The 27,864-nt window shown below is 27.9% G+C and overlaps 1 protein-coding gene and 1 pseudogene across 2 annotated transcripts; one reads left to right on the top strand and one right to left on the bottom strand.

Moving 5' to 3' along the window:
* On the bottom strand, nucleotides 1–9,931 carry LOC132937332 (uncharacterized; annotated as a pseudogene).
* A 328-nt stretch (nucleotides 9,932–10,259) lies between these two features.
* On the top strand, nucleotides 10,260–21,053 carry LOC132937331 (uncharacterized). Of its 2 annotated transcripts, none has more exons than XM_061004155.1 (7): nucleotides 10,260–10,397; nucleotides 10,531–10,588; nucleotides 10,913–11,032; nucleotides 11,453–11,525; nucleotides 12,997–13,090; nucleotides 13,144–13,308; nucleotides 19,233–21,053. In XM_061004155.1, the coding sequence occupies exons 3-7, from the start codon at nucleotides 10,991–10,993 to the stop codon at nucleotides 20,836–20,838; spliced, it is 1,980 nt and encodes a 659-aa protein (XP_060860138.1). In that variant the 5' UTR covers nucleotides 10,260–10,397; nucleotides 10,531–10,588; nucleotides 10,913–10,990; the 3' UTR covers nucleotides 20,839–21,053. The 2 variants fall into 2 exon arrangements, with proteins under 2 accessions (XP_060860138.1, XP_060860139.1); XM_061004156.1 differs by having other exon boundaries at nucleotides 13,159–13,308.
* Nucleotides 21,054–27,864: the final 6,811 nt, after the last annotated feature.

Raw genomic sequence — 27,864 nt, forward strand, 5'->3', positions numbered from 1 at the left:
TAATGTTTTTACTTATTATTTATTGTAAGTTATTACATTTTTATATTTTTACAAATTACATATTATTATTTAAAGTACATTTTTACAATCAAAATCAAAAATTATTATTTATTATTTATTATTACATTTTTATATTTTTACAAATTACATATTATTATTTATAGTATATTTTACAATTAAAATTAAAATTATACAAAATATATATTTTAACATATTTTTAAATTATTTTTGTTTGAAAAAATCGGTGAGCTTTGTCTGTTTATAATTACACCGTCTCTGTAACTAACTGACATACTTTTGTCATAACACATAATCGCTTCACCGATAACCAAATTTGTCATAATCGTATCGTCCCATAACGAGTTTGTTATCGTAATTATGTTACATTATTACAAGAGTGCATACGAATGTGAATACGTATTACAGATAGGCATATTACAGATTGTATTTTCAAATAATGATTAGGGATTTACCATTGTTTTAAAAATTCCCTAATAAAATAATGTCCGTTATTCGGAGAGTCCGCTATTCGGAGGTTTTCCTATTGAAAAGTAGTGAAAATGTCCCCGTTCCCCAAAAAACGTCCGCTATTGGGAGGTGTCCGTTAGTGGAGGTTTCACTGTATATATGAAACAGGACGTTAAAAATAAAAGAAGATCATCAGCAGTGACAATGACACCTTCTGACTCGATAATGTACATTTAAAAATAGGTCAATTAAACTTTGGGTAATACAACAGAAATATATTTACATTAAATTATACATTGAGTAATTTTTACAATACAAATAAAGGTATCAGTCCATAGGCTTTGGTTGATAACATAAATTAAGGGTAGGTTTTAAGCATATTTTTAACTGTCACTTAATTAAGTATGTTACTCAAATAATATTATACCTGAAGGTAAATTGTGATAGTAATTGAGTCTTATTACCCATAATTCATGGAACCTCATGTATCTCAAATAATTGAAGACACTTTACGACGTTGACGCATTCTTCTTACACACAATTGTGACTGTGATAAAGAATAATTTTTAGCACCTTCTGGATTTCTAAGAAAATTAACAACTATAATTAACAACTAAACAATTATGAACTAATATTATATATATTATTATTATTTTATAAGCCATAAATATTTTGGAGTATTTTTTTTCCAAGGTTTATGTTTCCAGATATTTTTATTACTTACATAATTATTTCTTGGTTGTATAACTGTTTGATTGGTATAGACAGTGATTCAGATATTGATGCTTATAGACCAATTGCTCTTCTTAAATTGACCATGGAAATGTCAACTCGCCGAGGAAGGTGATTATGTCGCCCAGTTGTTTTTATTCTATTGTTATTCATATCTACACTTATAGATGCCATTACTGGGCAGAATTCTGTTTTATTCTTTTGATTTTCAAATACTAAATATCTAAATAATTAAAAAATAAATTATCTAATGATGAACAAAACATGGAGATCTAATATAAATCATTTTAAATTAGTAACACTTACATTACATGGTTTCAATTTGAATGTTTATAAAATCTATGGTGTTAATTGTCCGTGTAAACTTGTGAGTTCAGTCTGACACCAGGCAGTATTGAATATGTAACAGGTACTTTGTAAGTTTGAACTATTAAAATTAAATTATATCAGTTCAAATTGTTAAAATAATTATAACACAGTAATGTCAATAACATTTTGAAAATCAAAAAATGGTTTTTGTATTTTTTTTTTTTAAGTATTGTATCATTTTTTTTAATCCTGTTACATAATGTTTTTATTTTTATTTTCTATTATTATTTTTGTATAAAGCAACAAAATTAAAAATTAAGGTCCAATGCATCCTGTAATCATTATCATTCAAACAAAAAAAAATGGGAGGCGACAAAATTGCATCTTGTATCTAAATATTGTAACTTATTAAAGACATATGAGCAAGCCCCTTAAAAACAATTCTTACCATCATATTTGTTTTCTTCACCGGTATCATCTGAATGTAAAATTTCTCTTTTTATTTTGAAATTAAAATCTATATAAATTAAATTGGAGTTAATTCAAGTTTCAAAAGTTACTATGTGTCAATTACCTGGTAAAAAATAGTTATGTTCTAACAAATGTTGATTATTCCTCTTTTTAACACGATGAATATTTGTATCTGAAACTAATAAACTTATTAATACTATAGAATGAAAACTTTATTAGGTATTCAAAATATACCATGTGAAAAGTAATTGTGCTCAACAAATGTCCATTAATCCTAATTTTATCATAAATATTAATGGTTTCTGTAACTGAAAACAAATAGCTTTTTATTCACATAATAATTTATTTCAAAATATTATGTTATCATAAATTCACTCATACCAGGTAGAACATAGTAGTTATGATCAATCTAATGTATACTGTTCTCCATTTTTATATAAGTATTAGTTATGTTTTCCATTTTAGTTTTTATAAAAAACTGCTTGAGTAATAGTTGTTGATTTCCATAAAAAGCATTAGTCTATAACAAAAAAATAAATATGTTTATTATTTGTATTTATTGAGCACCTATGTACTATGCGAAAGTATGTATAGTATAACTTACAATATATTAATTTAAACATAGACATATTGGGTACAACTATATAAATCACTATATACCTAATACACATAGTTGCATTGCAAACAATATTCTTTACCAAGTAATTGTAAGAGGTTAGTGAGTAATAGTAAATAATCTATTATAGGAGACGAATATCTGTAAAGTTTTTATATATCAGATCAGTAGCGTATTTAGGAATTTTTATATGGTGGGGAGGGGTGAAATATATAATAATACACCCATAAATACGTACATAATATACATTTTTATAATCCCCTAATTTGTACCGCGAAATAAGAATTAACACAAAATATTGTATAGTACCTAATAGCATTTATTATAAATCCATACTAGCGCCAATCTCATGTTTAATACGATAAACAAAAAAAATAGTTAAGATACAAAATCCAGTATTCTATTGTTTTGGATGCTAAGTTTATCGATAACCTCATTTGGCATGATTATTGTATTGACAGGTGACATGCTAATAAAGCCAACACATTAAACATCGGTTCTAATAAACGAAGTAGATAATAATTACTACTTAATTTATAATTATTATTCAATATTAGATTTTAGATATGAAAATTGATAAAATATTTACTTCTGTCATACTATTTATTAGATAAGACTTAATACTTAATAAAAACTAGCAGTTGATACAGGCAAAGTACAAAATATTTTCAAGAGTTCATGAATATTTGGACAAAACTCTTTATCACAAACATGTAAGGCATATCATCCAGAAGTGAATAAAATTTTTTCAGTCACTTACTACACTTCAATCACTAAAAATAAACCCACGCCCTATAATAAATCTACGGTCTTCATGGAAATTTTGTTTTATTTACCAACTGTTTATTAATTATAAACACTCATGCATGAATAATAATTCGCAAATAAGTAAAAAAATACAGTACACGATACTACCATAGAGGTATATTTTTGTTATCTGATAGTCACATATATGCAGCGAACGACTAGTGGTGTATAGTATATCAGAGTGGTACAATTACCATGGCTAGAACATTTAGAAAACAGACATACTTAAAAGTAATATCATATTGAGAAATACAGAAAATAAAAAATTTAACTTTACAAAAAAAAAGGTCAAGGGGGATCTATCTCACATATCCCTCCCCCCGTAAATACGCCAGTGTATCAGATAAGCCATAACATAGGATTTTTAGTCATTAAAAACCCCTATGCTATGGCTTATATGTGTATTTTAAAATCAATGGTATAACAAAATAAAATATTTTGTGGTATCTATAAAATTAAAAGAAGCTCTATGCTAAAAACCACTAAGATATAATGAACTGGTAACGAGCAGTGACCAAATGTGCCTACAAGAAACAGTGCTGAAGGGCGGGGGTTGCAATGTACATTAACAATTTACAATGCCATCTGCATAAAACATGAACTAAGATAAAAATGTGACGCCAAATAAAACCACCTATAGTGCTTAAAACATGTAATGCCTAATGTTGAAGCAAACATTTGTGGTCCGTCCCTGTCACCCACCCACTATGTTGTTACAAGTCTATAATATTATCTTAGTCCGTGCTAAAAATTATTAAAAGAACAATCAATATGATATAAAATGAATGCAACATATAAACCAAATATACGTAAATAAAATAAATAATAGAGACGGATGTCTATTTTGTTGTATTTCAGAAATATTCATTTCAGAGTATTACACTTTCAAAATTAATACATTTTTAACACAAATTATGTTCTGATCAAAATTAACAATACTAATAAAATGGTACATTTATACCAGTGGTAGGTAATTTGTGTAATTATTACCTTTATCAAATACTTTTCTAATAAATAAATTATAGGGCAACTATGAGTAAAATAAAAATTACAAAAAAAAAAAAACAAGTTGAAATCGTTGAATAGAATAAATCAGAAAATAAAATGAAAAACCAAAATAATTTATCTTAATTATTGAAGAAGATATTGATTCAATTTTAGTTAATTGCCAACGCCAAGAACTCAAGTAAAAATAATATGATCAAATCAGGAAAACATACTTTTCTTCAGAGTTTTAATTATTCTAATCATTATAGTAATAGCTAGAGTTAGGATGTTGATGACCTAAAAAACACACAAAAATGCCCTAAAAAAAATGCAAAAAAGCCCTAAAAAAAGTGCGAAAATGCCCTAAAAACTTCAAAAAATGACCTTAAAAATTATCTAAAATACTAATTAAGTAAGTGAAAAAACTTATTTATAAATAATAATTTTTATTAGAGATATGGGTATAAATAAATTTCAATATTAAAAATAAATTAAAAAGTAAAATATAAATAAAAAAAAATAATATTAAAAATATTTTTATTATTAGTGTTGGGATGTTGATGTTATAATAATATTCATATTGCATTGTTGCATTGTACAATTAATATGTGTCTGATGTTATCAAACAAAAGATGACGACGTCGATCAGTTAATAAATTCTGACAATAGTTCCTATAAGCACGTCAATCAATAGGTCTAATGTCTATGTCAATTTAATCTTGTTTATCGGATTTATTCCATACAATTTATAAATATAACACTCGATAAGCGTGTATGATCCACGTATGTCTGAAAGAGAACTCGTTTCATCAATATATAACACTCAAAGAGTAAATCTTATCGGAACGCGATAAAATGATATAAATTTTTACTAATAGTCCAAATCCAAAGTTAGATTTTAATAAATTAAATTTGTTTCCAAACTTGGATGTAACATTTGACCTAAAATCTATAATTTGTGAAAAAATGCCCCACATTGTATAAAAAGTACGAAAAATGCCCTAAAAGATGAAAAAATGACTTGAAAATGTTGAAAATTGACGTTAAAAAACAAAAAAAAATGCATTTATAGCTAAAAATGCAAAAAATGCAAAAAAATGCAAAATAAAATTAGAATATTCTGCATCAAGGGAGCATGAAACAAATTTTTAGCTAGGATAGCATTGTACAGAATAAAAGGAAAAAAAATGCAAAAGTCATCAACATCCTAACTCTAGTAATAGCTATTCTAAGTAGTTATAAAATAACTAAATTTAGTAAGAATGGAAAAGATAATAAGCAGTACAAATATATACAGCCAGAAATGAAGAAAATAGTCCACTGTTATTTCCATGAATGCTAATAATAACATTTATAACATGTAGTAATTTACCTCAGTGATGAAGCCACTATGTCTATTACTCTCGTCAGATTTCTCAAATCTCTTTGGATTATTCATAACGTTTGTGTTTCCTGGAAATGAACAAGAAAAATATTACCTATACTGTTAAAGCACAATAAAAAGAAACAATTTTATTGTACGAAAAGTAAAAGATTTATTTTTAACCTTCTAGTAGATTTTGTTATAAATCACAACGGAAAGAGTATATCACACCCGCATGTATTATCACCGTCTTACAAATGTACAACATAGCAAAAACTGTTTTGGGCGGTACAACTTTACTCCCTCTACAATTATAGTAGAATAACCAAAATTCCACAACACATAGGGAAGCACTTTATCTGTCATAGTGTTTTTATTATTTGGATGACAATAAATACATTTTAAGTTATCAGTTTTTTGTTTTTTTTCATTTAGTTATTAAAAATTATTGGTTAATGTTAACAAAAAAATTAAAACACTGCGACACAGATAAAGTTCTTCTCTATGCGTTGTGGAATTTTGGTAAATCTACTATAAATACAGAGGGAGTAAAGTTTTCCCGCGCAAAGGAGTTTTTGCTATGTTGTAAATTTATACAACAGCACATGCGGGTATTGTCTAAATGGGCACTTTAGTGTTATTTTGCAAATACAGTGTACTCTCGATTATCCGCAGTCTTCTGCAGAACCATGTACAGGATCAAATGCAATTAACGTACAACTCACGTAATAGGGTTATCGGTTAACCCAAAAAATAAAAATAAAAAGGGTTTTCATTTAGTTTTCATTAAATACTACATACATAACATTACAAGATTTACATAATTATTATTTTTTAATAATTTAATTATTGAATTTAGCGGAATATGCTTATCCATGAATGCCAAGCCGCCCTATACGCAGATGATTGACAATACACTGTTTTTATTTAATTTAAGTATAATTTGTTTAAGGGGGATGAGATAGCGTACCCCAGGTGTTTAGTGAAATATAAATTTCAATAAACCAAATTTTTAGTAAATTTTAAGATATATTTTTCCAGGTTATTCAGCTAGTATTTTTTACATTAAATTATTCAGAACTTCAGAGCATTAATCTTTTATTGTATTTTTTTTAATAATTATAAATTATATTTTTATCTTTATTAAACAAAATTGTTCACCTTTAATCTGACTAGAAAATGTTTTGATTTCCTCAGGTTCAAACGCTAAATTGGTTTTAGTGTCAATTTTACTTGAATAGGACCAATTAAATATTGATGGTTTAGCATTGTTAATGAGACGTTTGCCCAGGTATTGTGTTGGTTTGAAGTGAGCAGAGCAGTCTGTAAGTACGATAACATACTCCTGGTTCCATGTATGCTAAGTTTGGACAGTGACATAGTTGAGCCCATTCTTTGCACCTAAAATTAAATAAATAAATAAAATATATTTTAACATTAAATAAAAAGTAAAACTATGAAACTTAAAATAACTAATAAATTATAAGTAATTGATACCTTTTAATATCCTTAGGAAATCGATGAAACATGTAACTCTCCAAGGTACCGTACTTGTTTTTACATGCTATACAGTAAATATCACTCATCTTGAAAAAGGCTTAAATTAATTCATAAGATTAATACACAAGAAAATTTTAAAATCTTAGTCAGTCCTAAAAAAGTTAACGACACTTTTTCAAATCACAATTGATATTTTCATTTTTAATATTATATTATATTTTTGAAAACAGGTTATTTTTATAAGCATGCTATTTTTTAATGGTTCTTTTCTAATGAGAAATTCTGTTAAATGTACATAGAAATATTAAATTATATTTTACTATAATTGTTATAACTAGAACTCGGAAGTTGATTTTTTTTTTTTGGAAATTCTGAGACGATGCTTCTTTAACTGAAAATGTAATAGCATGTAATAATTAGAATGCGAGTCTAGATAACTAATTTTTATTTTGCATTTTCTGGCTTTTTTATGTTATAGGTAATTTTTCCAAATATTTACTCATTTTTACTCATATCCCATTAATTTAGAGAAGCTTAGCTTCAAGTGAGTGGTCCTGATGACTTTAGTGCTTAAGATTTGGCTTATTTGAAATTTGCTTCAATCACTTCGGTGGACGTGGAGAGAAGTTTTTCAAAATATAAATATTTATTATACAATAATCGTTTTTCATAAAATTCTGACAACATCAAATATGCTGTAATAGTACAATACAAACATTTTGAGTAATTTGTAAGCTTTTATAATTTGAATTTTATAAATTTAAAAAAAAAAAAAAAAACGTTTTTATTAATTTTAAACTATTATTTGTCATTTTTATGTAGTATTTGCATTTTTTTATGTTATTTCTTAATTGTTTCAATATTATCAATGTTTACTTTCTACATTTATTTGAATTTCAAATTTTTACAATATATATTTTTTTTTATCTATAAAGAAACCATTTTAGGGTTGTTACTTCTTTACTGTTTCATCGACTGAATATCATTTATTTTGCTGTATACAACTGTACAGGTAATTAATATAAATCTATATTTTAATGTACATATTTTGATACATAGATAAACAAATTTAGGTAAAAATATCCAAGAACAAAATATTGAAACCAAAATATCCAATTTTAAAAATTTAGAAAATGATAAAATGTAAAATAATACAATTACGTAGATTAGTAGATAATACTAAATTTTTAATAAAAATGAGCTTAAATATTAATTTATAAAATTGCAAGCATAGAAAAATATTGTTTAGGAAATAAAAATATATACACAGATTTGAGTTGATTTTCTGCTTATAGTGCATAAAGTGAACTAGAAGCTTTTAACTCATAGCATTAGAAAAGAATGTTTTATACGAAATAGATAATGATGAAATTATGAAAATACTTAAGTCTAAAAGCACACTATTATTGAATAAGATTTCTAATTTAATATAAACATATTGTTACATTAAGAATTCAAATCATTCACTTGTACTGTTATAAAGGTATTTAGACTGCTGTCAATGTGTAAACTATTGTAAACATAAGTTGTTCAAAGCTTGTATCGATGTATAAAGTAGTATATATGGCTAAAATTCAATATTTGGTAAATTAGATAAGTGGGCTGGTACTATTGTATTATCTTGGTCCAAAACCAAGGGGGGGGGGGTGGTCTTTGCCACAGAGTTGAACATTTAATTTATGTTGAAAGCAATGATAAAAAGTAAAAAAAATTATAATTTATTATTTGACCATAACGACTAATATTTGTGAAGTATATTTTGGGTAATTTCCTATTATATGAGACTACGGCTATTATTGTAACTACCACCCAAGACTACCTCTGTTATCTAAGACTACCAAAATTTGCACACATTTCTATTATCACAGACTACCTTATTTTTATTAATCTTATTAAATTCCTTAATATTTTTTTCAAATGTGTAGTTACCTACATAGCTACATATTAAAATGTGGGGATGGCCAAATTCAAATTTATTGTATAAAAAAAAAAGATTTAAATATCCAGTAATCATTTGTAATATATTTTACACTTCGTGTAGGGCCACTGAAAACAATACATTAATAATAAATAATAATACCTACAAAGAATAATATTATTGTCGTTGTCGCCGAACACAAACATAAACAATGGTAAATCCACAAATAAAATACTAAATAATTATGGGGATGGTTGCATTTGAATTAGATATTCAAATTATATAAAAAAAACAATAATATCGTTCAGCTATTGTGGTAGTCGTGACAATAGCCATAGTCTCGTAGAACAGGAAAGTACCATATTAAGTGATTGAATATTTTGAAATATACCTAATAAACAAGGAAAAAAATATTTTTATTATGTTATTGGTTCAACTATGAATAGGTGTTGATTGTGAAGTATTCATATTCGGTATTCAAGGTATTAAAATATTTTTGACTATATTCAAAGCAATCACAAATTTTAAGTAGCCCACAGTTGATAACTTGGTTACTTGCTATGCCTGGCCATGATCACAATATCCTAACATAAATATTGTCATAAATTAAATAGACAAAACTTATATATCAATTGAACACCATAAATCATAGATTGGTTGTACATAAATCTAGATGGATTTTAAACCTATAAAAACTAAGATTTCCAATATTTTAAAGGATTGATATTCAGCCTATGGTGTGATGAAAATCAGAAGTTACAAAAACTTACTCGATTACAGCGGAATAGGAACTACCGTAACAAGGTTATGACCAAACTGTCGACAAAAGAAAATCACATAAACTGGGATGGAACCACAAAATTTAAACTAGATATTCAAATTGACGAGTAATTTAAGTGCAGGTAAATCATAGAATGTAACACTTTGTAAAATACAATTTAATTAGCAAATTTGAATTTCCGAAGTCAATAATCACGATTTTGTACGAAAGTAATCATTCTTCATCAGTTATCAGTTTTCTGCAGTCATAGATACTAGATAGTAGTTGAACTGCGATTTTATGATCTAAGGTTATAATAGTGTGGCGTCCCGCCACAATGCCACATTAACATGGATAACACACATTTTTCAAGTTTCTGTGATAATATTACGAAATTCAGTTTTTTTTTTTTAATTTAATTGTCATGTTGTGAACACGCAGATGTCACGAATTGCGATTTTACTGGGTATGAATGAATGACTTCAATATTAATGTACTGACGTGTTTTATTTCTACTATTTGTCGAACCTTTTGTTTCCCACTTTTGTACTGTGATTTTGCCCGTTACAATCCTCACGATTTTATCGTTTCAATTTCAGGTACACTTAAAGTAGAAATCAACATCTATTGACGCTTCAGGCGGTTCAGCGAATAAAGGTACAGGCATTTAATAGAAGTTGACATAAAACCACGGATTAATATATTAAGCTATAATTTATCATTCAGGGCAAACAAATCACCTGATAATACCGTTTGTTTTATTATCAGTATTGCTTTGGTTGCTTCAATCTAACCTCGGGACTATTGTATATTTGATAGGTTAAATAAATAATATATATATTATTTGTTCTATCCTATATTCCTGTATAATATTATTCATAAAATAATTTTAATAATTTCTAATAATCTTTATAGTGTCTTGTTTCTTTTTAATTATAAAAATGGTCACTTGTAATCTTATTTTTTTTGTAAATCTTCTAGACAGAGCTTTCTAATAACATATGCAACATTTTTACCAACAAGATCAAGAAAAACAAACAAATTTCACCATATAATAAAATGCCTAGCAAAAAGAGGAAGTACAACGCTAGATTTCCAGCTGTAAGTATAAATTATCAATTCTTTCTTTGAGGTCAACTAGTGGCGTTTACCACAGGTCCTAAGTGTTGCTCAGGGGAAAGCTTGTTTTAAATATAGATGGGTGAAAAAATGAAAGAAAAATACAACACTGTAGGTCGGTATAACAATATTATGAGGGGGTAAGTCTCCTAAAATTATTCGAGCAACACCAATTTTTTTATGATACACGTCAGTGAGGGCATATATTTTTTTATTGAAATAACTTAAAATTGTGGTTCATTACCAGTAACTGGTATAAAATTAATTTTTGTCTTAAAAAAACTAAACTGCTCTAATATATTTGCCTCTAGGCTTTGCAAAATATTTAAATATTTAGATTGTCTAATTCAAGCTGTTTTTATTTTAATAATATTGTATTACTTAAGTACCTTTTTTATTCAGGGAAGGATTAAAAAAATTATGAGAATCGATGATGATATTGGAAAAGTTGCATTACCAGTTCCAGTTATGATTTATATCCTTTTTATACTGATTTCCACAATTCTAAACAACAAACAACAAAAATACTCTAAAGGCACATTATTGTATGTATATATTATAATATTAGTATATTTCACATTATTTATATTATTCTTAGGTAATTATTATTGAGTTTACTATAAATAATCATTGTATGATTGTCATGTACTCTATTGTTACTATTACCACTGATTATAAATAGTTTTAATATAGTATTGTTTATAATCAACTATTTAACTGGCCACATAAATTTTCTATTTTGAATTAGATGCTGTAGAGACTTATTTCCAATCAATAAATACAAATATTTTATTTTTACTGTTTGGTTTCCAAAGTAATAAACTTATACGACCAAAGTTTAATATCATACAAATTCTTAAAACAAAATGTACCTATCAATTAAAATAATGTTATAACATTTATTTTAAACATACTTGTACCTATCTAATCAGTTTATAATAAATATGGAACTTGGCTTTTTGTTTACTACTAATTGTAAATATATCTGAATTATTAAAAATGTAGAATATTATTAATATTATTTATTATTAAATTGTTTGTATTAACTATTCACTGCTAAACGATTTATCCACTGCAACCAGTGTATGCTACATAAAATAAATAATTTATTTTTGTTTTTTTTTTTAAATTTTTAAAAGTTTTTTTAAGATTTAAATTTTGAAATCTATACGATTTAATAATTTAAATTAAAAATATTGCAAACCATGGTTTCCAAAAACTCGTATGGTCAAATGGAAAATGAAAATATTACAAAATACAGGGACGTAATAGGACGTCTAGAGCAGTGAAAGGGTTATTGTCTTGATTAAATATAACTTGGTTCAGTAATCAAGGTCTGCTCGCATGACTCTAAAACTAAGATTATAAGGGATACAGTATATTTTTATCTTTTGGATCCATTGTGTAACAATATAACTTTTATTGTACTATTGTTTGTTATGCTTGTGTCCGACATCTGTTTGTACACACTAAGTAATTTTTTCCACATACCATTTGCTGTGGCACATTTTATAATATCAGAATGTAGAGGTGTAGAGGTTGTTCATCTAACGATGTGACGATACATTTTTGAGCCTTATTATCTGCCCTTTTCCATATTGAAAAATCAACACTATGCCTTTTTCTCGCTTCATCTTCAGTTTCATTATTGATTTTCGCTGAAATTGGTTTCCTTGATTTTCCTGTAACTACATCAAATATTTCTGCTGCATTCAAGATTACTTTGAAAAAATTAAAAGTTGCACAATTACTACATGTATAAGTGTGTTTCAGATGATGGTTAGAAAAAACTAACCAATTTATTATTAACCGAGTTAAATTAATATTTTTCTTGTTATTTGCTTTGAACCTTTATACCTTTTTAGAGTTAAATATATTGTTTGTTAACTATGTTGTTATATTATGTTTATAAATTAAATTGTAAAAATCCTTAATGATAAGTATACCTCGAGCATTGGAACTGTTTGTTTCATCCCTATTAATCAAAGCTGGTGATGTCACAATGCAAAAAAGTGCAAGGACTCTTACTCTTGCCCACTTGTAAGTATTTTAAATGCTGTTGTATACTTCTTAGTTTTATTTGATGTTTTTAGATTTTTTTTTTTTAGAAAACAATGCATTTGTTCTGATAGCCGTCTTGATTTTCTTAAAGAACTAGTGAAAAGTACACCGGACCATTCTGAAGAATGTAATGATATTGCAGATTCAGCTGTCATACAAAATAATCAAGTCAGCAATAATGATAGTGATGAAGAAACGTAAGTGTTATTTAAATATAGTCTATTCAATGACGAGTAAATAAAAGTATTTTAAATGGTTTTGAGCACTTAAAAGATAATTTTAATTTCTAAATTTCAATTTATTAAATGTATTGTTTATTTACCCACTTTTTTAATAAATACTTTGGAATTATTATTAACTTTAAAGTTAACTGACTGTTCATATTTCATCATATTTTAATTTTACAATGGAATTGCTCTAACAATACTTTACTTATTATTGAAATACTGTAGTATATATTGTTTTAAACTTAAGATATAATTTTATTTTTTTAAATTATTTTACTTCTATCACAAACAGATTTTCAATTGCATTACTTTAGTAATTATTAAAATTAATTAAAATTATTAGTTTAAAATGTAAAGGTAAATTTTAATAGCAAAAAATAATTTAATCATAATACCTGTCATGTTAAATTAAAATATCCGGCCTGTAATATGAATGTTCTGTCTTACAGTGTTATTTTGTAGAACTGTTATATCCTATGGTACAATCTTGTGTAGTTTTATTTTATTTAACTTTTGGCCAAAAAAAAGTAATATAGTTGGACAGATTAGTTAGCAGGCAAAGTAAATAATGTATCATAATACATTAATTGTATTTCGTTAATCATTAATAATTCATCACCAACTGAAAAACAATGATGAATAATGGTTGTAAACCATTTAAAAAATAATAGAGACTCATAAAGATAATAAAATATGCATAATTATGTTAATGTATTCAATAAACCAATCATAATTGAATAATGCATTACATTTGAAATCAAAAATTGATATGTACAAGTACTAAAAAAACAAATTGATAACTTATATTATAATTAAAATGTTATGGAGCAAATTAGTGTATAAAATAAATATTTTTATAAAACTGTTTGATGATGAATAATATTTTAAGAGATAGTTTAACACATTTATAAAGTAATAGAGTTATAAATATAATTAAATTTATTATATTATATATAATATAATATATTTAAACATGTTTATAAGTACCTATGTTGTTTATAATAATAACATGATTAGTAGTCTGTGTCGTGTTTAAATTAAAAATTTGTGTGTGCAATGTTCTATTTTTATTTAACTATAATTTGTTTAACTACTACTGTTACAAAAAAACTTTTTAAGATGGTTTATTGTCACTTTAACGATTCATTGTTTAAAATGCAAAATGTGGATACTTTGTAAGTACTGTTTTTGTACATATAAACAAACATACCAGAAAGTGTATAATATAATCCAGTGTCATGGTCGTGATACGAGCTAAGTAAAAATAATAGCTGCAGCATGACCGTGTATATTATTTCTAAGTGAAATTGCCATGTAAACTGTGTAATGGTGGAAATATTGGTGTTTTTGGTCAGACGGTATTACCAATTATCTACTAAATCAATCAATACCTATTGAATTGCAAAACATCAGAAAAATTGTGCAGATGATCCTTTTGTAAAAATAATCTAAACTATACAGTTAGAAACTTATTAAACGAAACGTGCAAACTTTTTAATGAAAAATTATTATGAAATCTGGAATCACGTCTGCCATTTCTCGCATTGTCCCGCATACCGGTCCCCCTCTCACGTTAGTGTACGCGGTTTGAAGCCTTGCCGTCTTTGTGCGCTAGGTGGGAGAAAATACTGCTGAATGTCAATGTTGGTTTGCCATAGATGTAACTATGGGGGCTTGGGAGCTAAGGCACCTACATTTTATTTTAGCCCCCCGACATAATTCTTATACTCCCAACAACAGTAGTTACATTTATAAATTTTAGTTTAATATATTATTTTATTTTTTATTTATATTTGGGAAATTTTTTTTTTTGTTTTTTTCAAACCATCATTGTATGTAATGATTAGGGCCCAAAACTTGATGACCTAAAATTCTTTAAAAATGCACACAAAAAAAAAATGTTAAAATTACCTATAAACATTAAAAAATACCAAAAATTACTTTATAATGACTTCACGTTTTTAAAAATTGACGTTTTATACAATTTATGTATCATAAATCATAATTATTATTGGTGCTAGCTCTTCAAAAATATTTACTCTCCAACGAGCCTTCAAAAATATTTTTTTGCAGTTTGAAATAAGTTGGTTGACATTTGGTACATTTTTTCTGATTGGCCGGGCCTAAAATAGTATCTGCCTACAGTTTATTAAATAATCGTAGATTGCGACAACAAACGATAAAGATGAAGAACGTGGATAATCGACAAGCTAACAGAAACTGAATGTGTTACAATAAAGTGTAACTTTTGATAAGAAAAATGCAAATATATGCAAAAAAAAAGTACAAAAATGAATAAAATGCACCAATTATACTGTAAAATGGCCGTAAAGTAATAAGTTCCCTAAAAATGCAAAAAAAAATTGTACCATTAAATTCTATATGCCATGAATCAAATTTTTGTAAAGACGAGCCTCGAATGTACTAATTAGAAAATAAGATGCAAATGCATCAAGTTCTGGGCTCTAGTGATGACCCTATGTATGACCTATAGTTTTTTACTGCTTAAAATACTACATAGAAGTTGTCAATAAAGTAAACACAAAAATAGTCGTCACTCAGAAGAATAGACTCACAATTTTATTTTTGTAACATTGAGAGGATGCCACACCCGCGTGTTTTCTCCGTTTTACAAACGCGTAACATACCAAAATTTAAGTTTTATGCTGTGAGCTTAAAAATTAGAGTGAATTGACCTATTATGAAACTTGATGGTAAAAACCTTATCTGTATTTTGTTGGAAATTTTTTTTACGATAATTCAGTTTTTAAGTGAGCTATGAGCATTTTTAATTTACATTTATTATACACGCTATAACTCACTTACAAACTGAAATATCATAAAACTTTCAGCAAAACACAGATAATATTCTTACCATAAAGTTTCATAATAGGTCAATTCACTCTAATTTTTAAGCTAACGGCATAAAACTTGATTTTCTGAACGTAAATTTGATATGTTAAGCTTTTGTAAGACGGAGACAACACATGCGGGTATGGCATCCTTTTAATGTATAAATGGTGATAACCACTAACGAGTAACGATGACCGGACAACGATTGTTATTGAATTTTAAAGTTTGGTAATTTATATTTTTTATTACAGATTGTCTAGTTAACTCAAGATACATATTAAAATTATCAAGTTACCGGTGGTAAAAAATGTGTTGTCAAGATGAAATACATTAAGAACTAAAGGGAAGTGATATAATTTTTTAATTAAAAAAAACCTATTTTTTGTATGCAATTATTTATCATAATTTAGATTATAATATGGTTAAATAATATAATTAAATTGCAATCTCATCTGTACAAATATTAATTAATTTATGTTAAAATAAAAAAATTGTTTACAAATTAACTAGAAATTATAATCATAACATGTTATATGCTCATAATAACCTTCATTTATTTAACTAAATTTAAGAATTTCATTATATAGGTGCATTTAAATAGTTAGTTCAGATATTAATTTTAAAGGTATATTTCATAAAATGTGTTAAAGTTTTGTTTTACTTTAGTTTTATGTTATACAATTTTTAATAATCTCCACAGGGTAGTAAAATTCAAGCAATACCATCTTATTTTGTAAAATGAATAATAATAAAATAAAACTTCTGAATAAAAACTATGAATTTGTATTGATACTAGGGACTCTTACCCTGAAACCACACAGGTCTACTTAGTATAATAGTCCTCTACCCATTTAAAATATTATTTAAGAATTCTTATATGGAAATAAATGTTATGATAAACAATATAAAATTTACTTTGATAATGACAACAGGTGAAAAAAATAAAAATACTAACAATAATAATGATACAGAATTATGTTAAAATAGAAAGATTATTAATTTTGTATGATAAATATATATTTTTATATTTTTACAATGTGTCAATGTTGGTATACAAATAACACAATAATGAAGTACTATAACAGACTATACACTGTAATGTGTTTGAAAAAGCAGAAAATAAATATGATTTTGACTTAATTTTTATTTTTAATCATTTATGGTTAATTTTATTATTATAGACATAAATACTAAATAGTCATTAATTTACTATATTAAAAATACAATCTAATCCATTATGAAATTAAAAAATGCATTTTCACTTATACATTTTGTCTTAAGGTAATGCTATTAGTAGTCCTATATGATAAATGTTGTAAATTTGCATCAAACAGTTTTATTTAAATGAAGTAAACAAATTTATATAAACATTTTTCAAATCATGTAAGTATATCATACTTTTATAGATTGTATTTAATATGTTATCTTCACAATGTATTGTTATAAATTACTGTCAGACAATTTATTATTTTTGACATTCTCAATACTATATTAATTCTGTTGAGATGATGGTTGATACCTTAGTAGATCATATTTCGTACAACAGTGGAATTTTAACTATCTAATATTCTAGGTAACATAATTGTTGAGCTATGAAATATTCTAGTCACCCAGTGTGGTCGTGTGGAGTATTTTCAATAACTGGGAAACATAATTTGTTTTTATATATTAACTTCCTTTTTTTCACTAAGATAATCAACTATTTATATTCTGTATAATCAAATACAGTAAGTAATATATAAATAAAATATGTACAAGGCTGACAGCTTGACACTACTTCAACAATTTTAGCAAGCTTAAAGTCATCTCAATCATAACGGATTTATATATTAGATGGAATATAATTAGGGACATAAATATCCAACTATTATTATTTACCTAAAATGTCTCCCCAAGGAATTGTTGGTTTTCATCATTGATTTATCATTGAATTCAAATTTAACTCATTCAATTCTGCAATAACAAGATACAGTCAACACCTATGACATAATGAATAATGGGTTTTTTTATATTGTATGATATTTTTCGATACATACATCTATTATTAATAACGCTAATGGTTATTTAGTTGGTCATGGGCTTATATTATAATGTATTAAAAAATCACAAAATATGTATAAATAAATGCACCAAAAATGATTAAATATTGGTAAAATATATTCATAAAAATTATGTTTTAAAACTTTTTTGATAAATAATTATAAAGCAGTTTACAATAATGTTTATTAATTTTTTTATTATTGTACTTATAATTTAGGTATGTAAACCTTTTACTTAAGTTACAAAATAGTGCTAGATACCATAAAAAGACTAAATATGACCACAAAATTATAAATGTCGTGTTTCTGTTTATTTACATAATATATTATAATATCGCCTAGTGGAAGTACTTTGAATATCCGCTGTAATACATATTTATATACCTATAGTTTAAGAGGACGTGACACCCGCATGTGTTATCTCCGTCTTATACACGTTTGACATAGACAAAACGCGTTTACGCAGTCTGAGTAGAACTCGCTCAATTTTGGTGTTAGAATAAAAACACCTGACAATATTTTGGAGGGCAGGACGTTGAGTTTTTTTAAAAAAAATTAAATTTTGTAAAGTTAAAGGTATTTAAAAAATGTTGAAATTTTTTCTATTTCTAAACGATATAATGAACGTTATATTGGGTATAATGGAAAAAACGCAACGACTTGCCCTCAGAAATAGTGTCACAATTGAATTTAATAATAGGTATTTTTATTCCTGAACCAAAATTGAGCGATTTATACTCACTGCGTAAACGCAGTTGTTTTGTCTATCGTACGGGTGTAAGACGGAAACAACACAAGCGGAACGCATATGCCAAACGCATCCTCTTAAAGTTAAAACAAATACTCTTACATAATTTATAAATTTTTGTTACTACTATATAGTTAATATAATAAAGGTTTGTTTTCATTTTATATAATAATATTAAAATTTTATATTAAATAAAATTATATTATTATTATATTAAATAATCATTCGAAACATATTGATTTGTTTTTTTCTAGATCATCAAAAACGATCGAATGGCACCTGTTAAACGGGTGTGCGTGCCCGTTGACCGCTGCCGAGTACGAGCGGCTGGTCGCGTTTCCTACTTCCGTAAGCTCGTTGCCGTCCGACATGATCACTCAACTGAGCACGATGCGTCTACTATTATCCATGCGTCGTCACCGCAAGCAGCAGCACCCAGTCGTAGACTCAGACTATTGTCCGACAGTAGAGCGCGCGTGTTTGGCGACGCTCTCCAGCACGTTGTGGTTTGACCAATTGCTGGCCATGTTGGCATCTGTGGATGACCACGTTAGGTACGTGGCCACATGTGTGGCCACCGAAGCAGCACTGGGCTGCGCCGACGCCGCCGGTGATTCGCTAGCACATATGATCGACGGGCTGTTGCTAACAATCACGACGACGGTGGGACGGTCGCGTGCCGCAGCCGTCAACGTCTTAACGCGCGTGCTAGACGTCACTTGCAACTCCCCTCGGATCTCAACTATGGAAACATTTTGTTGCCACGATGGTGATGAAGCAGGCCGTTTTACCGCTGTTACGAAAGGCCGTGACACCAAGACGCTATTGTTGGACAGGTTGAATGGTCGGTGGTTGGATGTCGTTCACGCCACGGTGCGTGAAAATGAAACAACTGTGGCTACCGATTACCACAACAACGGTCTGGCTGATATTGTCGGGCTATGGACCGCTGTGTTTCGCTTGTTCCGGTTCGCCGGCTCGGCGTGCCGGAATCGTGAACAGTTCTATTCGGAACTACCTAGCCTGGAATGGCTGTTGTATCGGACTGACACAGAACCACTGGTGTGGCTGAACACGGTACGACTGTTCGGTGCCAGTCTGCAGAGGTGCCTGGATCAGCCAATGGACAACTGGTGGATGGCCGGAAGAGTGGCCATGGCCGAGCGTTTTCTGACCGGCTTCACTCGTAGGCGGATTTTGTACTTCATGTGCAAAATGGTGAGCAGTTATGGTCTGGAAAACGACCGGACGAGGATCATGTTGCAGGAGACGGTGCTGCTAGCGATGCGGTCGTTACATGCGTTCGTTGGAGGCAACAATCAGCTTCTGGGTTCCGACAATGATAGAGACGTCGCTGCGGTAACGATGATTAGAGATGTTGTTGACTGTTTGGACTCGTACGTCAAAGCCAGCACGCTGTACGCGACTGATGTTGGTTTCTGCCGATGGACAGTCCGCTTGATGTGCGACCGTGACGACGCCACCATCGAGTGTCTGACGTGTGCGCTGGACGTCGCGGATGCTGTGCCCGCCGCCTGGTCTCTGCTTGACCCGTTCGCCAGCTTTGCCGAGCTGCTGGAGTGTGTGTCGTACGAACCGGACGTGCTGTTAGACTATCTCATTTCCGAAGAGAGTAACTTCCTGCCATACGCTCTTCGCATTTTGAAGACCGCTTGCCGGGACGCCCGGTGTTTCTTCCAAAGCTGCGGTTCTGGTTTGGACGACGCTATGGTGCTGCTGATCAGACTCCGACTGAAGATGCTGCGGCTTCACGAGAACCACGTTTTTCCATACAACGTCGTGCCCATCGCCAAACTGATACAGCGCTGCGACGAGCTGTACACCGAAATCGTATTGTGATGATTATTATTATCCTTGTATACGTATTATGGTATACAAATGTATATTATGTTGTGTGGTTTATGTAGGTACCTACGGCGTGAACCAATTTCACAACTAATCCTTATTGTCATAATGTGTGCCATTTAAATCTTAAGTCTGGTTCATTAATTATTTAGTTTTTTCATAATTGTTTAATGAATAAACTAATGTAAAATAAATACCACATACTACTATATAGAACCGAGTCAACTCTCTTAGTCTTAATTAGTTTATCTTTTAAAAATAGTAAAATATTCCCAATAGTTTTTAAAAGCGTCGGGAAAAACTGAGATTTTTATGCAAAACCAGTTTTTATTGTATTCTTAAAAAAATGCATGACATATTGACAGAATGTTTATATTAGGAATTTCTATGCACCCTAACATTTTTGAAATATTGTGATTTTTTTAAGCTATTTATAGGCATAAGAAAATTTCGAGTTTTATAAGGTTTTTTTAATTATTGTCGATAAAATAATTTTTACTAGGTCAAAAAACTTTAAAATGTACTACAACAGTCCTCATAAGTTTTTGATAGTGGAAATTAAAAAAATAAAATTAAGCGTAAATCCAAAGTAATTTTTTAGGAGCATCTGAAGTTTATATACACACAATTACATTTTGAAATGTAATTTTTCGGTACTGCTGTAGTAATGTCTAATAGTAAAATATACTTTATTAATATTATATAGGCTGACGGATCAGAATCGTTTTTCGTATACAATGAGAATGATTTAACATCATCCATTACAGTGACCCACTTGTAACATAGGTACTGTACAGCAGAACGACACCCATTTAACTGCTTTTTTAATTATATCTCTAATAAAACTGACTTGTTTATTGAAAAATATGATAAAACAAATATATAATATTACAAACAATTTCAACTAGTAAGGTGTTCTTTATTTCCTATTGGATTAGCATTAATTTTCAAAGTGTGAAAATGTTTTATATTAGAACTACTGACTTTCAAATTAATTAAAATACTGTACATAGTACGATATTATACTAAATGTAACAAAAATAAAGAACACTTATGAAAGGAATCATATCAACAATCTAGAACACTTATAAGACGCACTTATTAAATAATAACAAAATCTACAAATTATTGTTCGGCTGAAAACCACAACTTGAGTTCACTTCTAGTACCCCACCCGAGAATATACTCAATATATTAAAGTGTAAAAATTATTTACAACACGCAATTTCTTCAGTAGGGTTAATTATAATGATGAATTGGAAGGACATGTTTTCGCCCAAAATCGACCTTTTGGTTTTGCCCAGATTATCTTTTTTACCCAAACTTAAAAAAGAGTGATTTTGTTTTCACGCAGTAATAATATTCATCCAAAAATAAAAAATAATTTTGTTTGCCACGTTTTTTTGTATTAAAAATTATTAAAGCTTTTAATTGACAAACGTCAATGTCATATAACTATATATACTTAATAAGTGTAAAGATCAGTAGATGACTAGTACTTTTTCTACTAAAACTTGGGGAATTTAACTCTTCAAGTCTTGGACTAACAATGAATACTTATGAATTATTTCTCTCACATTTTTATAACAATTTCAATTTCAATACAAAATCACCTTCTAATTTCTATCGTGCCGTGGTTTAATATTGTTCTTAATGAAGTCTAAAACAAAATTTATGTTAAAATTAATATGTAGTACAAATGTTTTAATAATGTCTAAAGAATACTCAATATTGAAATGACAAAAAATAAATCAATAAATTGAAATTTACACAATACAAATCACACGCTCACACGGTACGTGTTTATCAATTCCATGTACCATAACTTTGACTTGTAATTTGTTTTTACTATATTACTCTATTTTTAAAGTCTTACACCTATGAATTATATTATATTTACATTAACTTATAATATGGCTTACTCTTAGGTACCTATATATTGAGGTTTCAGTTCCAATATTTCCCAGTGTTCTTAATTTCAGTTTCAAGCCCTGCAGTTATAATAAAGTGGACAATAATTAGATAGACACGTGAATTCATCAATTTAAATTAAAAAGATGGCAGCACAATATTTGCTTAGTTTCTAGGACCCGCTAGCGCTTTCACATAAAATCGTTATTTTATGTGTTTTGAGTAATTTTAGAGTAAAATAACATATCACAAAAATTATAGAGGATAATATTTTTAAAGGTATGACATTGGTTTTATATTTTATTATTATTCAACTTGGTATTTGACTTACAAAATATAGAAAAATTGTCTGTAAATTTATGTAATGGTTAAATTGTTTTGAAACAATATTTAGACAAATCAATATGTCTATCCTTAAAAATATAGTTTTCTATCGGTTTTGTAATGGGTGATTTTACTCTTAAATTACTTAAAAGCTTGAAAAAAAACGGTTCTGCGTAAATGAGTTGTGTCTATGTTTCGCGCGGGCAAGAGGGAGAAAACAAACCATCCTCTTAAATACATAAATGTAAGTAAGTACAAAAAAATTTTTTTAATTCTTTCGTAGGTTATTGAAATCATTGTGTAAACCAATCAAGACATAAATTGCAGTATACTCATCAGCTCTATGAAGTGGGAGCGCGTAAAATGTCCGAAAATATTTTGTCCAAACCGTATTTTGGCCGAAAAATATACATTGAGAAAAGTATTTTGTCAGAACTATATTTGATACGAAAAATATAATGCCAGAAGCATATTTTAGGCGAAAAATATTATCATCGAAAATAATAAAGCAGAAAATATTTCATCCGAACCGTATTTTATCCGAAAAATATAGTATACGAAAATATAAACGGAGAAAAATATTTCATCCGAACCGTATTTTATCCGAAAAATATTTTATCGGAACCGTATTTTAGCCGAACACGGTATGTGGCTCCAGAGGCGTATCCAGGAGGGGGTTTGGGTGTTCCCCCCCTCCTTAGATATTTTTTCCCTTAATAAATGTATTACAAAAACTGGTTTTAATTTATACTAACCCCCCCCCCCCCCATTTCAAAATACTGGCTACGCCACTGTGTGGCTCAATGTGTAAGGCAACAATTAGGAAACCAGAGTTAATGTCTGTCAAGGGTGCCCTCAGAGGGAGGTGGTATGGTGGTGGGGCCATGCCCCCCCCGTTTTTTTGACAATGTTTGGATGTTATGTGTGTATAATGTATATGTATATATTATATATAAATATATTTATAATATACAACTAGCCCCTCCATGTTGAAAATTTCTGCGGGCGCCCTATGTATTAAAAAAAATTCTATACCTAGCTGAAATTTAAAATATAAAAATTTAATATATATATTTTTCGTCTAAGCTTATCAATCTATGAACGGTTAATTTGGCTGAAGTCTAATGGTCATTATAAATACTTATCATTATATTTGTTCTTAACAATGTATTTTCCATGTATTCATTTTCCAAACAAAGACCGTATTTTTTATATATAATATAATTCCAAATAATAAATATAATTTCTGTCATTTTCATTTTTTTCTTAGAACTAACTGATTATATTCTATAACAAAAATATTGCGAGGAATTCAACTGCGCTAAAATTTGGCAATAATTTTATATATTACATTCTTAACGTATATAATAATATATACATAGTTCACTGGGTATTATTCAAGACTAGATGGTGTTAATCATAATTATTAAAATTGTGTGATACTGCACTTCTTTACTTGGCTAATGTTGAATTTAGACATTATACAATATACATTATATAAGTAAGGTCACAAACAAAAAAACAAAATATTGAAGCTACCCACCTTAACTTACAAACATTTACAACTTGAATGCTCAAAAATAGTTTGTTTGTGACACCACTGGCGAATCTTTGTAACACAGAACTCATAATAATTTTGATTATTCTTAATTAACTATCGATAAAATAATATTATGTGTCCATTTGTACTCCTTTTTATAGTAATGACATTACGACGCTGTTATAGAAATACACGATTGAATGATATACATTTCCAATAACAATATGATGAATATGGTGTAATGCTATTAAATTTATGTTCAACAACAGTTCTTTGTTTTAAATGCAGTTTCAAAAACTTACATACACACATATAGGTATATTATTAATATTAATTGTTAATTCATCAGAATATATTATAAGCAGTATAAAACTTAAAAATTGCATTTACTTGACTAAATTCTATACATATTTAATGTATAAGGAACATAGTTACATAAGACATAAACATAAGTTATGTACCTATAAATTATAAAATTAAGATTTTAGATATGTATTCAAAAAAATTCTATAGCTGAAATTTAAAATATAAATATAATACATATATTTTTTGTCTAAGTTTATCAATTAATAAAGACGCAAAAAAAAAATACATATGCACATACATTAAATAGACAAAATATAACTTAGTATGAAGTATGAGTATGAAAAATACATTTTTGAATACAGTAGAGATGGGACAAGTTACTTTAACTAACTAATTCATTTTTTTCCATTAAATAAACTGGTTCAGACTGAACAGTGAATCATTTGATCCTAAGAATCATAATCTATTTGTTTGTGACCGCCACTGACAAGTTCATTTAATTGAATCATTAATCAATTCCAATGCGAGTTGTTTCTTAACATAATTATACAAAATAATGTATTATAAGAATGTAAATATCTAGTGACCTGAAGTCACTATTTCTTTTTTAGGGTTTTATACATCAAATTTAACTTTAAATAGTATAAAAAAATAAGTTTGTTGACACATTAAATAGATAGTAAATAAAAATCATCTACATCTTATATGGAGTTAAGTAAAAAAATAATTATAATTAATATTAGTCTCAATTATCTACACTCCAAGTATCTATTTAGCTTAATTTTTTATTTATTTTAAACCAACAAACAAGTAATGAAAGGTGAGATATTTATCAATAGAGTAATAATATAGACAACTGGATGGAAAGTTATGTGATATGATATTTAATCTTTTAGTTGGGTAAACATTTAAACATAAATTCAATCAACCAACCAGGGAAATTTTATTTTAGCACATTTAAAATGTAAATTTGTTTTTTGAATTACATTTCAACCGTTTCTTATTTTATTTTATTGTATCTATTAATAAGAAAGATGTCAATCCTCTAAAGTAGAGTTCAATTGTAATAAACATATTAACTTCAAAAAATACAAAATTGTTTTTTTCAATGTTTTATTTGTAATATCTATTTATTAGATTTTGTAATTTGTAATTTAGTTTTATAAAATAGTAAGTTTTTGTACATCAAGTGTAAGAATTAGCTGAAGTAAATATATACACCGGCATTTATCCGGAAACAATATTTACAACTCCATGAGGTATAACTTAATGACATTTTTCCAAGGATGAACCCAGTAGTTGAAGCTAGATGCAAATTTTGTTTATAACTCGTTAACCGCCATGTAGAACAGTTGGTGGAAACAGTTTTTTCAGAAGAAGTTTTTCCAAACAGAATAATCTCTTAAATGACTTGGGTACATGCATACACCAGTTACTGTAACTTGGTAACTGAAATAGAAAAAAAAAACTATATTAGTTAAATTATTTTGAAAATTGTATTAATTTAATGACTCAGTATCATATTTAAAATCAAAGTAGTAAAATAGAAACCAATCAACATTATTCATAGTCCCAACACATAGTTTGTTCCATTATAATATAGCAAACATCCTTGTGTTATAGTTGTGAACATATCGATGGTTGCACGACAAAAGGGGATAAGCGACATATATCAAGGTTTTCAGGAGAGCAAAAAAACGATTTTTATGTTGTTTTTGATTTCAAGCTCTTATAACTTTTTTTTCATTGAGTTTTCAGATTTTTTTATAAGTACATTTTTAATAACATTTTTGTTGTTTATACAGTCGTGTAATTTTCAATTAGTTATATTAATTATTTAAGTATGAGGAACAATTTTTATAAAATAATTTAAATTTTTGTCGCTTGTACCCCAATTGTTTATTGTTGATAAATATTTTTGTCACTTAGCCCCTTCTAATTTTATTCGTATTCATTACATAATTTGAAAAAATAAATGCAACTGTATTAGGTATATTTCCTTTAGGTAGAAAAGTAATAAAACAAGTAGGTTTGTAAAATATAAAATTAGTACAATTATGTATTGTGTTAAGAAAACGATGTATTTTAAAAATTTAAACTTATACATAATAATATATTGATAACAATCAATGGATAGTAATAAAATATATTTAAAGTTTGTTAAATTATTAAATGTCTACTGATAAGTAAATTGTTAATTTATAGGAACTTGTCAAGTCACTTATGAAACATAATGAAAACAATCTAATATAAAACATAATATAAAAAAAAAATAACAAAAATTAAAAAAGCTATCACTTTTAGCTTACTTTAGAGTAGGTATGCACTATAAAGTACAATTATAAAACATGATAAAATTAAAAGAATTTTAGCCCGATTCCGATTTTGATGACCTGACGTCCTCATCATCAGTCTCTGGCAAGGCATCAATTATGGTCAGATCTGATTGCATTTGTAGATATTCATCATGATACTTCTGTGGTATTATGCCATCATTACAAAGCTTGACGAGGTCCACTCTCTTTTCATTTGATATATTCAAACTTTTCTCATAGCACTGTGATAATTCTGCAATATTTTTTTTATTTTTCTTTAGCTTCAAAATTTTAGGATTTTCTTCGGATTTATACGTAAAAAAAACATGAATTTCGTGGAGTCCATCTAAAGGCTTTATGAAAAGGAAAGACTTGACTTTAGTAATGTGGACTACTTCTTCATCTGTGGTTTTCAATACCTGAGTAAAAAATTGAGCTGCTAATTTTTTCCAATCAATAAAATCCGAATATTGTAGATTTTTAACAACAATAGGCAATGGCTTAATTCTTGAATTTGTAATTAAAGTGGACCACTCACTCGGTGCCCAAACGGTTTTATTTTTGACAAAACGCTCAATGGTAGCGTGAATTGAGTCCACTGGCATATAGGTATGACCAGGTAGG

The sequence above is a fragment of the Metopolophium dirhodum genome, chromosome 1, assembly GCF_019925205.1.
Source record: "Metopolophium dirhodum isolate CAU chromosome 1, ASM1992520v1, whole genome shotgun sequence".
Taxonomy (NCBI): Eukaryota; Metazoa; Arthropoda; class Insecta; order Hemiptera; family Aphididae; genus Metopolophium; species Metopolophium dirhodum.

What these genes read in the sequence shown, in the direction of transcription:
- LOC132937331 (XM_061004155.1), top strand. Translation starts at nt 10,991, where the DNA reads ATGCCTAGCAAAAAGAGGAAGTACAACGCTAGATTTCCAGCT. An exon ending in ACAACGCTAGATTTCCAGCT is followed by an intron (nt 11,033 to 11,452) that starts GTAAGTATAAAT and finishes TTTTTTATTCAG; the next exon opens with GGAAGGATTAAAAAAATTAT. An exon ending in ACTCTTACTCTTGCCCACTT is followed by an intron (nt 13,091 to 13,143) that starts GTAAGTATTTTA and finishes TGATGTTTTTAG; the next exon opens with ATTTTTTTTTTTTAGAAAAC.